This window comes from Odontesthes bonariensis, chromosome 3, assembly GCF_027942865.1.
Source record: "Odontesthes bonariensis isolate fOdoBon6 chromosome 3, fOdoBon6.hap1, whole genome shotgun sequence".
Taxonomy (NCBI): Eukaryota; Metazoa; Chordata; class Actinopteri; order Atheriniformes; family Atherinopsidae; genus Odontesthes; species Odontesthes bonariensis.
Window position 1 is genome coordinate 23,578,463 of NC_134508.1, and position 13,629 is coordinate 23,592,091.

General features: G+C 39.5%; 1 protein-coding gene across 2 annotated transcripts in view; it reads left to right on the forward strand.

Moving 5' to 3' along the window:
• Nucleotides 1–13,629, forward strand: part of LOC142377228 (voltage-dependent calcium channel subunit alpha-2/delta-2-like) — a 47,681-nt gene that overhangs the window by 13,015 nt on the left and 21,037 nt on the right. For both annotated transcript variants that reach the window (XM_075461137.1, XM_075461138.1), the window contains exons 3-4: nt 10,041–10,157; nt 10,552–10,611. In XM_075461137.1, coding sequence (XP_075317252.1) covers nt 10,041–10,157; nt 10,552–10,611 — 177 coding nt within the window. The remainder of the gene's footprint in view (nt 1–10,040; nt 10,158–10,551; nt 10,612–13,629) is intronic.

Below are 13,629 nucleotides of genomic sequence, written 5' to 3' on the forward strand. Positions count from 1 at the left end.
ATCCTGGCTTGGAAGGCGTTTCAAGTTTAATTTAGGTCACATTCGATTTAGCTGTTGGATTGAATCCCACAGTGGTTCCATTTTACATTTATTACAGTGCTAAGGAAAGCTTGTATTGTTTAGATTTTTATAAGAAGTTCTCCAACAATGCCAATAAAGTGATAAAAGTAAGAAAGCTAACAGTCAACAGTCATGCTAGTAGCTCTGTAAAACTGCTTTGAGCTTGCCAAGAGTCACCATGCTAACATTGTCACGATGGCAGTACTGAACAGCAAGCCTAGTGTTTACCAAGCTAAGCTCTCTTACCGGTAATCTCTGGTATTTACTTTTAATTTTTGCTCTATTTTTTGCTTCTAAATGGGTGTAAAATATTGATAACAATATAAGCCTTTGCGATTGGACCCGCATTAAAAAAAGCAAGGACCAGCAAATGCTAAATGGCTGCTGTAAGGTGAAAGGGCTTTTATTTGCAACTGACAGGCTTAGACTTATGTTCCTCACAATAATCGAGATTAACTCTACTAAAGTCTCGCTCTGATCTAGTGATGAGATGTTGTGGGAAGACAATAATCTACATGAGTGAGAGGAAGTTGTCATGGAGAGACTGGAGTTCGGAGGGGGAATGCAAAATGCAGTTTTCTAAAGGCAAACACAGCTTTTTAAACTGTGGCATTGACTGTAGAGCCTCACCCGGTGCACCTTTCACAGATTGCTTCTGGGGGACCTGAACATAATAGTCGCCTTCGGACAGAGCAGTTCTAAGAACGCATTCTAAGAACGCATTCTAAGAACGCATTCTAAGAACGCATTCTAAGAACGCATTCTAAGAACGCAGTTCCAAGAACGCAGTTCCAAGAACGCAGTTCTAAGAATGGTCCTCCTCGAATTCCGTTCTGATAACTGTCCTTCCCCAGCGGAACTGTTTCAGTCTGCATTCGCACGAGTCGGGACCTGATAGGGACTGATGCGGCGCAGCCGTCTGCGACAGTGACGTGTTACTTTAGCGCCACATTCAACAACAAAACAAAACAAAACCTGCAAAAAGTAAGGAGAGAAGAAAAAAACACCACAAAGAAGCTAATATGGAGAGCGGGGAGAACACCGTGTTCATGGTCTGCATGATGGTGATATTAATCATGGACGATTACATCGGGCGTCTAACATCGAGGCTGGAAGAGCTCACAGAGAGAGTCAGGATCAAGCGCAGGCCATACTTCTTCGTTTCATGAAGGAAGGAGAGCAGAGCGCCGCAGACAAAGGAGACCACGTGTAAGTTTAACTTATTAAACACGTGCAGGTTGTGTCCGTGTCATATGAGTAAACATTTCAGCCGTGATAGCATGACATGGGGCGTAGCTACCGACCACCAAACACCTCCGTCAGATGTGTTCCTATAGAACCCAGAAAAGACCCGACCTCGGAGAAGGAGCTAAAATGGTTATAGGAACTGAGGGCCATGGACCCGAGTTCCTGTATGTGCGAATGCGGGAAAAAACGGCCCCATTCCTTAAAAGGTTATAGGAACTGCCAAAGGTTCCTACAGTGCGAATGCGGCTATAGATGCTGTTGCTACTTGTGACACAAATCAATGTAAAACCACAGACACACTGGAACTGACAAATGTCAGTCAGGCAATACAAACAACATTGTGTGCAATGCCTCTGGCTCCCCTGAGCCTCTGGCTCACCAATAAGAATGTAAGACAGTGACAAAAGTGAAAGTGTGTATCAGTCTTGTAAAAAATCAATTTTATATTTGTTGACAAAGCAACAAATTTAAGATCATGGAAAATGAAAAAGTTTACCAAAGGTGTACGATTCATCGTCCAATAACCTTGAATGTTACCATCTCTTGGGAGTTCAAGTGTTGAACTGACAACCTGCAGATAGCACTATTACTGAAGCCTGATGTGCCACACACTACCTCAGGGCATGCCTGGATCCTAAATATATTCTAAACAGGACAATTTGTTCACAAAGACACCCTGTTCATTACGGCATGTTCCCACCTGTGTGAAAAAAACTGAAGAAAGTCTTTAAGTTAATTTGAAGGAGTCGATTTATCAAGAGACAGCTTTCACACAGTACGCCAAATACATTCATCCAGATCACCGTATCCCCTCCTGCCTTGTCGGCATCTTCTCATTGGTATCTCTCCTCATGAGGTAGAGACTCTGATTAGCTCAAACCCACAACACACACAGGAAGATGCTGTAAATGTCTTGTCCCCTTACATATATGATGATGGTGAGTCTTCTGAGCTCCCAGTTTCTGTGCTGTGCTGATATTTAGGTGGAAATTATGTTTGCACAGTGAGTTAATACACAGTTAAAACACAGTGGTAACATAAAGTATATGAGGTGATTTGTTCACAACTACAGAATGTTCAAAATCAGTTTGATTTAAAACCCTGAAAACCACCAGTTTTCAGAGTTTTACTGTAGAGGGGAACCAGTTCATATCAGGTATTAGACCATCGGGAGCAACAATTATCAGTTAATGTTATTTTGTACGGAGTTACAGTTAAAACGACATATTTCTTATTTGAATATAAAATTCAAATGTGCTCTTTAGATGAAAAAAGAACAAAGAGGTCTGCATATATTTTCTTACATGTCATAAATGATTCCTTAAGCACTGTGGTCTCTAAATACATTTGTCCAGTAGTTCCATTAAATATATATCGAACTGCATTTCAAACAAGTTGAAGAAGAAATGTGTGTAATTCCTGCATGTCTCCATAAAGTTTTCCCTGGTGAAGGAAATCACATGGAATATTTTGTGAGTTTAGGAAGGCCATCTTTCAGGTCTCGTACAGTTAACTGATGTGTTTCAAGGTGTGCTCTAATTAGACCGCTAAGAAAGTTATTTTTGGTGAACACGGTTCTTTCAGTTTGCACAAAGCTTTAGAGGCACTCTTAGAATAACAGTGAAGCCATGGAGTCCTTTATATAGTCAGCTGGGAACAGTTCCAGGCGCAGCTTTCATTGAAACATACAAAAACCCGACTTCAATTTTAATCTACTGTTCTATGACACGATATCGCTGAAAATCATTATTTTCAGAGAAAATCAGAGTGTTTCAGATCATTTTATCATCTCACACAAACTTAACAGTTATTCTTTATTTTGACTTTGCATTGTTATTATAGATGTGCTTGAAAGAGCTGTAAGTGTTAATGAGCCCATTTTCCCCCGCTGATTCATGCAAAGTCTATTTTAAAAAAAAAATAAGAACTGTACTATCCAAAATAGTTCTCTCCTTGTATGAAAAAGGCTTAAATGAATATTTATGGGACTTCATGCCACAGTGTTTTTAGAACTTTTCAGAGCCAAACTCTAGTAACAAGTCACCTCAGTTAGAACTACATAAAAAACAACACACATTGTGTGTGAATTAATTTGGATGAAAGGCGCTATATTTAGATTTGGATTGAACAACCAAACACAACAAGCGACTGTTCCCCAATGTGCTCAGTACTTAAAATGTTTAAGGGAGATGGCTAACAATTTGGCAGCAACAATAAACAGTAAACGATTGATCAGACATCCCTGGCGAATACCGCGATTTACAGAGAAGCTATTCAATAGACCTCTGTTGAGAGCAATACTGCTTGTTATGTTACTGTAAAAAATCCTCATTATGCTACAAAATCTGGTTCTAAAACCAAAACTTTCCAAGGCCTTAAATAAGAAGGGATGTTCTAAAGAGTCAAATGCCTTGTAGAAATCAAGAAACAGGATAAGGCTATCATGGGGAACAAAAGAGTTCTAATTTAATATATCTAAAATTAATCGGGTATGGTGATGAATATGCCATCCTTTAATAAAAGCTGATTGGGTCTCATCTATGATTTGGCCTATTCCTGTTTTTAGTCTATTGGCATAGATATGCGCCAGCATTTTATAATCGCAACAGAGAAGGGTAATTGGCCTCCAGTTGTCGAGTAATAAGATATCCTTGCCTGGCTTTGGTAATAGAGAAATTATTCCTTGTTTCATTGTTGTGGATAACGTTTGTTTTTCTATTAGGTCATTAAAGACTTCCAACAGCATTTCTCTGATATCATTCCAAAAATATCTGGAAAACTCAATTGTAATCCCATCAGAACCTGGTGATTTAGCACTGGCCATTTGGGAAACTGCCGTGTCAAGCTCAGCGTAAGTGATGTTTGATTCGGTGAGGTCTTTAAAATGTGTATCAATTTTTGGGATTTTATCCTGAATAGAACTGAAAAAAGAAATAGAATCAAGGTTGAGTGCTGTGTAGAATAAAGAGTTTTGTAAAAGTTGGTGATATAATTGCTTAAAGTGTTTTGGTCTTCAACTAAGGTATTATCGATTTTCAATTTGATTATCGTTTTTTTAATTTGCCCATTTTTTCCAAATTAAAAAAGTATGTTGAATTTTTCTCCCCGTCCTCGATCCACTTGGCCTTAGAACGGATAAAGGCACCTTTTGCTTTCTCTGTGTAAAATTCATCTAGGCTGGATTGGAGCTGGTTTAATTCAAGTGAGTTTTCCTCATTTAAATGAGATAAGTTGCACAATGAGTTTAATTTGGAAATGATTTCAACCTGATATTGTCTCCTTTTAAAGGTGATAGAGAATGGTTGAATGGGGCATTAATCCTTGTTCTGTGATGTGATATGTAGCCCAAAAAAAATTGGTTGGGTCTGTAATGGCTCAGAACCTCCCTAAAAGGCTCTCTGAAACAGCTGTTACTATGCTGGGTTTGGAATGCGTCGTTTGCCCTTATTGGCGTCGTTTCAGAGCTTATCTGGCAACCTCATTATGAAATGCAGGTAGGTGTTGGCGCTATTCGGTTGCCGTTGCTTGATTGGCTGCCCTTGCTCTCACTGAAAACAGAGCTATAGAGTAATACACTGACTGAAAAGAAAGTTCATTCCCTTTAGATGAACAAGCCAGAGCTAACGTGCAATTCTTACAACAGGAATATGGCACAACACACATTTAAAACAAAATAAAATGTGATACTTACAGGCTGTACTGATTGCTGGGGTTGATTTTGTTCAGAATCAGAATTCGTTTTATTGCCATTGTTAGTGAACAGTGTTCACTAACTAGGAATTTGCTGCGGCGTAAGGTGCAAACATGTAACATAGGATATAATAATAAAAAATAAAGAATAAAAATATATGAATATAAAATGTACAAGGTGTGTACAACAATACACAGTATCCAATATACAGAGCAACAACAGTGCAGCTTCATTAGTGCAATTTTAATGATGGTAAAGTGACTGGGGCAGGTTATGAGGTGATTATGAAGTGTTCATAAGTCCAACTGCAAGGGGGAAAAAACTGTTTTTGTGACGGGAGGTTCTGGTCCGAATGGACCGAAGCCTCCTGCCCGAGGGGAGTGGTGCAAATAGAGAAGGGTCAGCTGTGATCCGACCTGCTCGCCCCATAGTCCTGGAGACGTGCAGCCGATCACCTTCTCAGCGGAGCGCACAGCTCGCTGCAGTCTGTGTCTGTCCCTGTCGGAACTGACCATCTACTGAGCAAAATTCCGACTGAAGCCTGCTCGGAATCGTGCAAGCTTTGTGAAACTGTACTCCGTGAAATGCGCAGAGCAAAGGAAAAGTCGGCGGTTACTGGGGATGCTGTTAAAAATAAATAAAAGCCATTGATCGCGAACATTGCTTTCTGGGGGAAGAATATGTAACGATCGTAGTCCGCTTTCACAGCCTTGGAAGGCACACCAGTTCCTGTTTCTCGCCGAAGGGGCGTGTCTGAAACGGGGTGGCTGTGGATTTGGGTGTGGGGGGGCGATTGCTGAAAAAGTGACATCACTTTTTCACAAAAACGGATTGGGGGATATTCTGGGGGATATTCAAAAAAGGGGAGTACTTGAAACAGAGGTTCTGACACTTGCTGGCACTTCGTGTGTACTCCCCACAGCGGGGAGACTCAGAACTAACACCAAAAACGTGAAAAAGATGATTTTGATTCTCTATCCCCTTTAAATAGCGATTAGTTTTCCTTCCTCGATGGCAATTTTCCTGATATTAAATTTTAGCAATTCCCATTTACTAGGAGGAGAAAAGTCATTAATAGTTTTTATTTCCTTAATTTTTTTTTTTTTTAAAGGTTGTTATTAAATTTCCAGAGTAATGTTCTTGATTCTGATAATCTATTATCTGGGGAGACTGAAAGTGTTATAGCACAGTGGTCAGTAAGAGGAGAGTGAAGTATGTTGCATTTGGATATTAGGGGGAGCAGATTACTGGTGATCAACCAATAATCTAATCTTGACTTTTGAGAAAGTTCTCAATTACTCCAGGTGTAAGAAAGTTTCCCAGGATTAAGTTTACGCCAAATATCAATAAGGTCAAGGGAACTAGAGAAGTCTGTGATGTATTGATTAAAGTGATGAGAATTATGTTGAGATGGAAATCTGTCCTGTTTCTCATCTGGCACTACATGAAAGTCCCCAGCAACAATTACATTGTCAGTTGAGTATATGTTCTTCCAGTCTTCAATCATGCAGCTTAAGTTAGAAAAAAAACTCTGATTCTTTGTCCGATTATTGAATCCATATACATTTACTAAGATATAATTAGTGTCATCCACCTCCATGTTTACCATTAACCAAAGACCTTTGTTATCGCTTTTGTAGTCAACAACTTTTCCATCAAAACGATTAAGAAAAATAGTCACTCCAGCTGAGTGGGAAGTACCATGGGATAAGAAAAGGTTGCCACTGCCCCACTGTGTTTTCCAAAAATTGTAATCTTCATCATTACTGTGTGTCTCTTGAAAGAAAAAACAGTTCACTTTTGGTTGTTCCTTGCAAAAAAGAAAAACTGCCTTACGCTTCACGTTATTTCTTAAACCTCGAACATTTAAAGATAATAAAGAAAGAACCATGAAATGTAGCTTGAATTTGCTTAATAACTCAAAAAAGGGCTATAAGACATTTTAACCTTCAAAAGTGCCATAAAAACTGTTTAGGTCAGAATAATTATTGAAAAATAATGCATCTTGTACTAACTGTAATCAAATTTGTGCTACTTCAATGTAGTTATACCTTCGTGATTACGAAATGTTTTTCATCCAGTAACTTGACGGCCTTCGATAACCGCATATCCGTCGGGACTTGTGGTCTTCCTTGCAGAAATCCTCTTTAAAGAAAATTTTCTTCTCCTTGCAAAACTTGGCATCCTTGGACATTTTCTAGACTTAGTCTCGAACAGTTCTCATGGCAAATTGTAAGATAATTTGCCTGTGATTGTCAGCGTTCTTCCTTTGACCAAGCCGATCACTTTGGCCAGGATTTTGATCGTTTCTTCCCTAGTGTTCTCCCCAGCCCTCTCGGGAACACCAATGAGCTGCAAGGACCATCTTCGTTTGTATCTTGCGTGCTCCAGACACATTTCGTGAAGAGCCACATTCTCATTTTTGAGCATCTGTAACTTGAGTCGGTTAACATCTTCTGCGATACTCTTTACAGCTGCCGTGATGGTGTCCACAGATTCCTTAACTTGTCTCACAGCGTCAGGATTCTCTTGCAGTTGGAATTCATATGACTTAAGGTTCTCACTTTGAGTGTCAAATTTACACGTCAGGGTCTGAATTGCATTAAGGAGCACCGTATTAGACACTTCATTTTGCGCCTGTGCTGAATTCGTTTAATTTTTTTGTGGTTGGGGCTTTTAACCGATGTGTGATGTCTACCAGTTTTCATTTGTTCCTGTGCCGCGTCCCCCTGCTGCTCCATCCACTCTATGTCTTCGTCATCGCATGCCTGCTGTAGAGCCGCTAGGTGGTAGCTGTGGTCCTTGCTAGTATTAGCCATTTAGCCGCAGGTAAAATAGTTCGGAAAAGAACGGAGAAAACACTGAAGGGAAGGTTACTTTTCAATGTCCGATGAAATCACGTCGCATCAGTTAACAGACTTAGCTAACTTGACCTAAGACTAGGCCCTTAAGAAGGTTTTTTATCGAGTTGAACACCGGAGCCCACAGAAGTTGAACCGTTCACTCCGCCATCTTTCTATCCCCCCCTGGTTCTCTGAAGGCGTAGGCTTGGGTTAGGGTTTTGGGCGCACCTGCGTAATGATGTATACTAGTTGGGTCACGTGGTGTTAGTGGCGGTAGTGATTTGTAATATTAAGGGGGACTGGGAAAGATGGCAGCAAGCACACACGCTTCGCTGTGAACTCCAAGTTTTGGGCACCAGTTGCTCTATAAACGAAGGTACACTTAACGGAATATCACTTTCAAGAACTGGTATTTGAGGTAAAGGACAATATAACAACTAAAATCTAACTTGTTTACGATTTTGGGAAGATACACAGACTTTATTTTTCTACCTCTTCGATAACGGGCTAACTAGCCAAACGTTAAGACAACAACATGACAAAACGAGTGAAAGAAAAAAAGGCAAACATTTTGATGGACTGGAATGATGATTCTCCGCTCAGCTTATGCTCTCCTTTACCTGATCCTCCTCTCTGAAGCCGTAGCTCCAAGAAAAAAATGGTAGATTGACACGTTTCGACACTTTGGAACACCCTTTTATTTTTAATACATTAAAATTAATGGGATTTGAAGAAAACCTTATCTCAGTAGTTAAAATATTATACAAAGACATCAACAGTAATTTAACGATCTATCCTAACACCTCCAAAAGATTTCCGATTAACTGTTTTGTCCGTCAAGGATGCCCAATTTCTCCATTTTTATTTTTGATTGCAGTAGAACTCCTTTCCCTAAAAATCTTAAATAATGACAGTATAAAAGGCTTAACCATATTTCAAAAGGAACTTAAAATTACACAACTAGCTGATGATACAGTTCTACTTTTAAAGGACAAATATCAGGTTGAGCCGGCTTTACAATTAATGATTTCTCTAAAGCTTCAGGTTTACATCTCAATATTAACAAATGCGAAATCTTGTGTCTTCATGATACATATTGTGCAAACATATGTAACATCCAAATTAACTGAAATACTTAGGCATAGATATCACCAAAAGATGTCCACTAAACAACAACTTAATTTCCTCCCCAGACTTAAAAAAATCACAAAATAGTTCACCGCAAGTGCACCTATTGTCAGCTGATTTGAGATAATCTGATCAAATGGGCTGGAGTGCATGTGGGATTTCTCATAAAATCTCGGGCCCGTCTCCACACATGATTGTACTTAAAGTTAACACAAGGTGACACCCGGCGCTGTCTGGGAAAACAAAGGGAGGCTGTGGAAAGTTTTTCAGGCTCTCAAATTTCTCCCAAGGGTTCATTTTTAAGCGAGAGATTATTTCATGGTCCAAAGTTACACATCTGTTTAGAATAAATATGTCAGCATTAACGTAATTGGGAGAATTGAAGATAAAAAATGAATACATTTTTAAAAATCCTGTCAGCTCTAATTACATTAGAAAAAAATAGTGACATTGTCAATAATTAGCCTACTTCATTACACTATCTCGTTACACATTGTAAAATATGTAGCAACAATACCTCACACAAATGAGACTTTAGTGTATTTTTTAGTTATTTAATTTCACCGGCTTGGATTTCTTATCTTCTTTATGTAAGTTAGTATTAATAATAGTAATAAACCATGTTCACTTTTCATGTTGCCAGGTTTGCTTGTTTGTGTCATGATGATCTGTGGAAAATGAAGTTAAATTCCCTTTTATTTACTAGTTAATACATTAATGATATTTGAAGTCAGAGCAGCATCCCACATGTTGAAGAATACACATCGGACACCTGCAGTTTGGTCTCTTTTGGGTAATTTGGGTAATTACATCATAAATGTTGTACTTTTATTATTCTAAACCCTGTCTTGAATTGTTATTCACTGCCATAAGCATTTTATAGAGCCCTATAAATGCATTATTATTTATTTTAAATGTACTTCTCATATATTAAACTTCTTCTTCATATCCTTCAGATCTTCAAATTATAACCAAATAATGCACTTCCCATAAACTTATGCAAAGATGTTTTCAGAAATGTCCCGAGTGACCCTGACTGCGGTTGTGTTTTATCCATTAAAAATGTACAGATATACAATGAAGAAAGACGACGCTTTACTCTCGTGAAGAATCAGCCTCGAAGGATTGTGGAGAAGGTGGCCTTGGATATCGAGCAACTCCTGGCTAAAAAACGCAAAGCACTGGATGTAAGTATGTCTCCTCCTGTTTTTATGCTGGTGAAGTGATCTCTTGAGGGTGTTGTGCAGTTCTGAGCATTAAATAAAGTAGCGTCTTCCCTGAATTTATTATAGAAGCAATAAATAAATACTGAGTTTTTAGAATTTTTAGCACAGGAGAAGGACTCTTTCCAACAAAGAAATAAATTAAAATGATTGATTATGATGAACTATCTGAAAAGTTCCTTTCTGATACAAAAATGGAATTACACTTTTTTTCACAAATGCCACTGAACACAAGTCATGTTCAGAGGCACCCCTTCAGTCAGACGTTCAATATGCTCCTCCTAAGTTCATGGAGAAATCAGACATTTCATCATATTTGCTCCTTTAATGTGACTGTTTCTCTGTCTGCAACTTGTAGCGGCTAGCCAGTGAAGCAGAGCGGCTCCAGCGGGAGCATCTGTGGCAGGATGGAATCAAGGTAAAGGCCTAAAATACATATGAATATATGTCTATTGCTATGGGTTAATAGTTTTCGAATTACAGTTTTGAATCACAACTGGTGCCTGTTTGTGTGGAGTTTGCACGTTCTCCCCCGTGTGTGCGTGGGCTCGCTCCAGGTTCTCCAGATTTCTCCCACCGTCCAAAAACATGCATATTTGGTTCATCAGCGATTCTAAGTTGTCCCTAAGAATGAGCGTGCATGGTTGTTGGTCTCACTTGTCTCTGTGTAGCCCTGTGATGGACTGGCGACTGGTCCAGGGTGTACCCTGCCTCTCGCCCAATGGCAGCTGGGATAGGCTTCAGCCCCTAACCCAAGACCCTGAGTTGGGTTGAGTGGGTATAGAAAATGGGGTAGGTATAGAAAATTGATGGATGGGGCGGCTGTAGCTCAGGAGGAAGAGCAGCAAGGTCGGTGGTTCGACTCCAGCTTCCCCGCGCTACATTTCGAAGTGTCCATGGGCAAGACACTGAACCGCCTACCGATAAATCCATCGGTGTATGAATGCGTGTGTGAATGATTAGAAAGCACGTAGTGTGTATAGACGTAGACATGCTGTATGAGTGTGTGTGAATGGGTAAATGTGGCATGTAGTGTTAGAAGCGCTTTGAGTGGTCAGCTAGACTAGAAAAGCGCTATACAAGTACAGTCCATTTACCATTTAACGCAATATTGGAATCAAATTTCTTTTAGCTATTTGGCAGAGCAGCAACAACACAATTTAAAAGAAAACACAGCATTGTGCAAACTAGACTCAACACGCAGAATAGAACCTGATAGAATATTTGATGAAATCGTCATTTTATTTCAGGGGGGAAAAAAACAACCAAACATGAATATTTTACAAAGCAAAGTTCTTTCTTTCTATTATTGTTCTTTGTGAGATTATGTTTTTAAAATGACCGTTGATTTTTTTCACTTGCAGTGGTTTGTAGTTTAACATTCAGCTTACCAACTCAGAAATATTGACAGAGAACTATAGATTTAAACTTATTGACAAACATTTTAGTATAACAGCATTCATTTATGTGGATTATTCCCTTATACATGATTAGTGCCAACATATTTCCATGTATACTGACATTTATGCAACCTTAACCAGAACTAGATGATTCAGATCAGATGTGTCTCTGAGCACTGCACCACTAAATAGAAAGACCCCAGAAAGACAGGACATTAACACCAGTCAGCGACAAAATCCCTTGGCGCTTGCCCTTGTGAAACAGATGACTGAGTGCGCTCGGCCGAGCTGTTCTATTGAGTCCCTCACACATTGGCATTCCACTTTTCCACTTGGTCTGCTTCATTCCCCCAGCAAAACCAGACGGAGTTAACCTCATCCTCTCACATGGCCTCTCTGAGGCACTGAATCTGCTGTCATTTCAAAAGATGCTGCTGGTGGCTTTGTATGATTTAGCCCTTTCACTGAAAAGGCACACATGCATCCAGCACCGTTGATCGATTTCTGATACACGCACAAAGAAAACACAAAGTATTATTGTATTTCAGGAGTCATCACTGCTTGTTGGAATTACGAATGGCCTCAGTGTAGAAACGATCTTTGGCTTAATGTGACGGATGAGCAATGCCACGCTGACGAATGGTCGTAGCGGGATATTCTACTCTGGTGAACACGGGAGAGGTTAACCACAAGGTGGCAAACAGCCGACTGAGAGAGTTGTTGTGGCTTAGTTCAATTGTAATGTAGTCTGAGGAGTTCACTGGAGATAACGCTTGGTAATCAGAACAGGCCAAAAATAGGAACACCTCTGAGTAGAAGTAATGCGTATGCCGAAGTATGTTCGGCCTCCTCAGAAACTAAGTCTAACAGATGGCGATGCTCCACACAAGCCTTACAGCCTGTTTACTGAATCATAATGTGACAGTTCGGAGTAGAAAACAGTCCTGAATAATAGGAAACATTTGGTGGTTACAGCTTTGCAAATGAATAGATTGGCTGCTTTTTAACATTTTATGTAACTGCAAACTTTTGTGAACTATGGCTTCTGTGATAAAATGAACACTTTTAGAGCATAGTTATGTGAGTTGGTAACTTTCTATGTGCATTTCCTAACACTCAATCAAAAGAATCATCAATAAATTAGGCGATCCAAAAGATCTGTGCAATCTTTCTGGTTTATGAATGGAGTTTTTTGTATCCAATGTACAATCAGTCATCGATCTGGTTCATGTGAGAAAATGAATCATTGAACTTTGTAGTAACTCCTTATTGTGTGATGCAATCCACTGAAACTGAAAATGTCCCTCCTCTTTGAAGATGAATGAAAAAAATGTAATAATCATTAAGAAATAGAACAGAAGCCAATAGTTAGGATGGCTTTGTAATTAATTCAGACACAAGTGTTACACAGGCACTCCTGTATGGCCCTCACAGTAGCTCGTTGACTTATGGTTTGGAGCACTGAAATAATATAGCCTAACTAAGCTGAGGAAAACTTTTTTTAATCGGGAAAAAAGGAAGGAAAATTAAAAAATGAATTCAAGTAAAAAATTCCCCGTATAGTGTTTTGAAGTATATATTGTGTCTGACCAGGCAAAGATTGGAATAATGTGACTCGAGCTGTCTCCAGTCTGGGCTGGAACTCAGTAAACTTACACGACTGACCAGCATCCTCCCAGATGCAGTCCAACATCCCAGATCTTCCCAAAGATGAAAGTAATTCCTGAAAAAGAGCTCTGTTCAGTTTCCTCCTTTGCACGTCCACCACAGTTGTTTTTTCTCCCTCTCATGGTTTGTTTCTGGTTAAGACATCTACGTCTTCGACTGAATTACAACCACAAGCAGCCAGTATGGCCACTGTTTGCTTGCAGTTAATGGAAATGTGTTTTTTGTTATTTCTAAAGATCGCTTGAGTTTAGCTCTGATAGCAAATGAAAACCTGGATACTGTATGCTTCCCCAAAAGTTCGGAGCCTTTTTTTCACGAGCACATCACTGGCCACCCAACTGATTCCATGTCATAGAGGCTGGAGATGA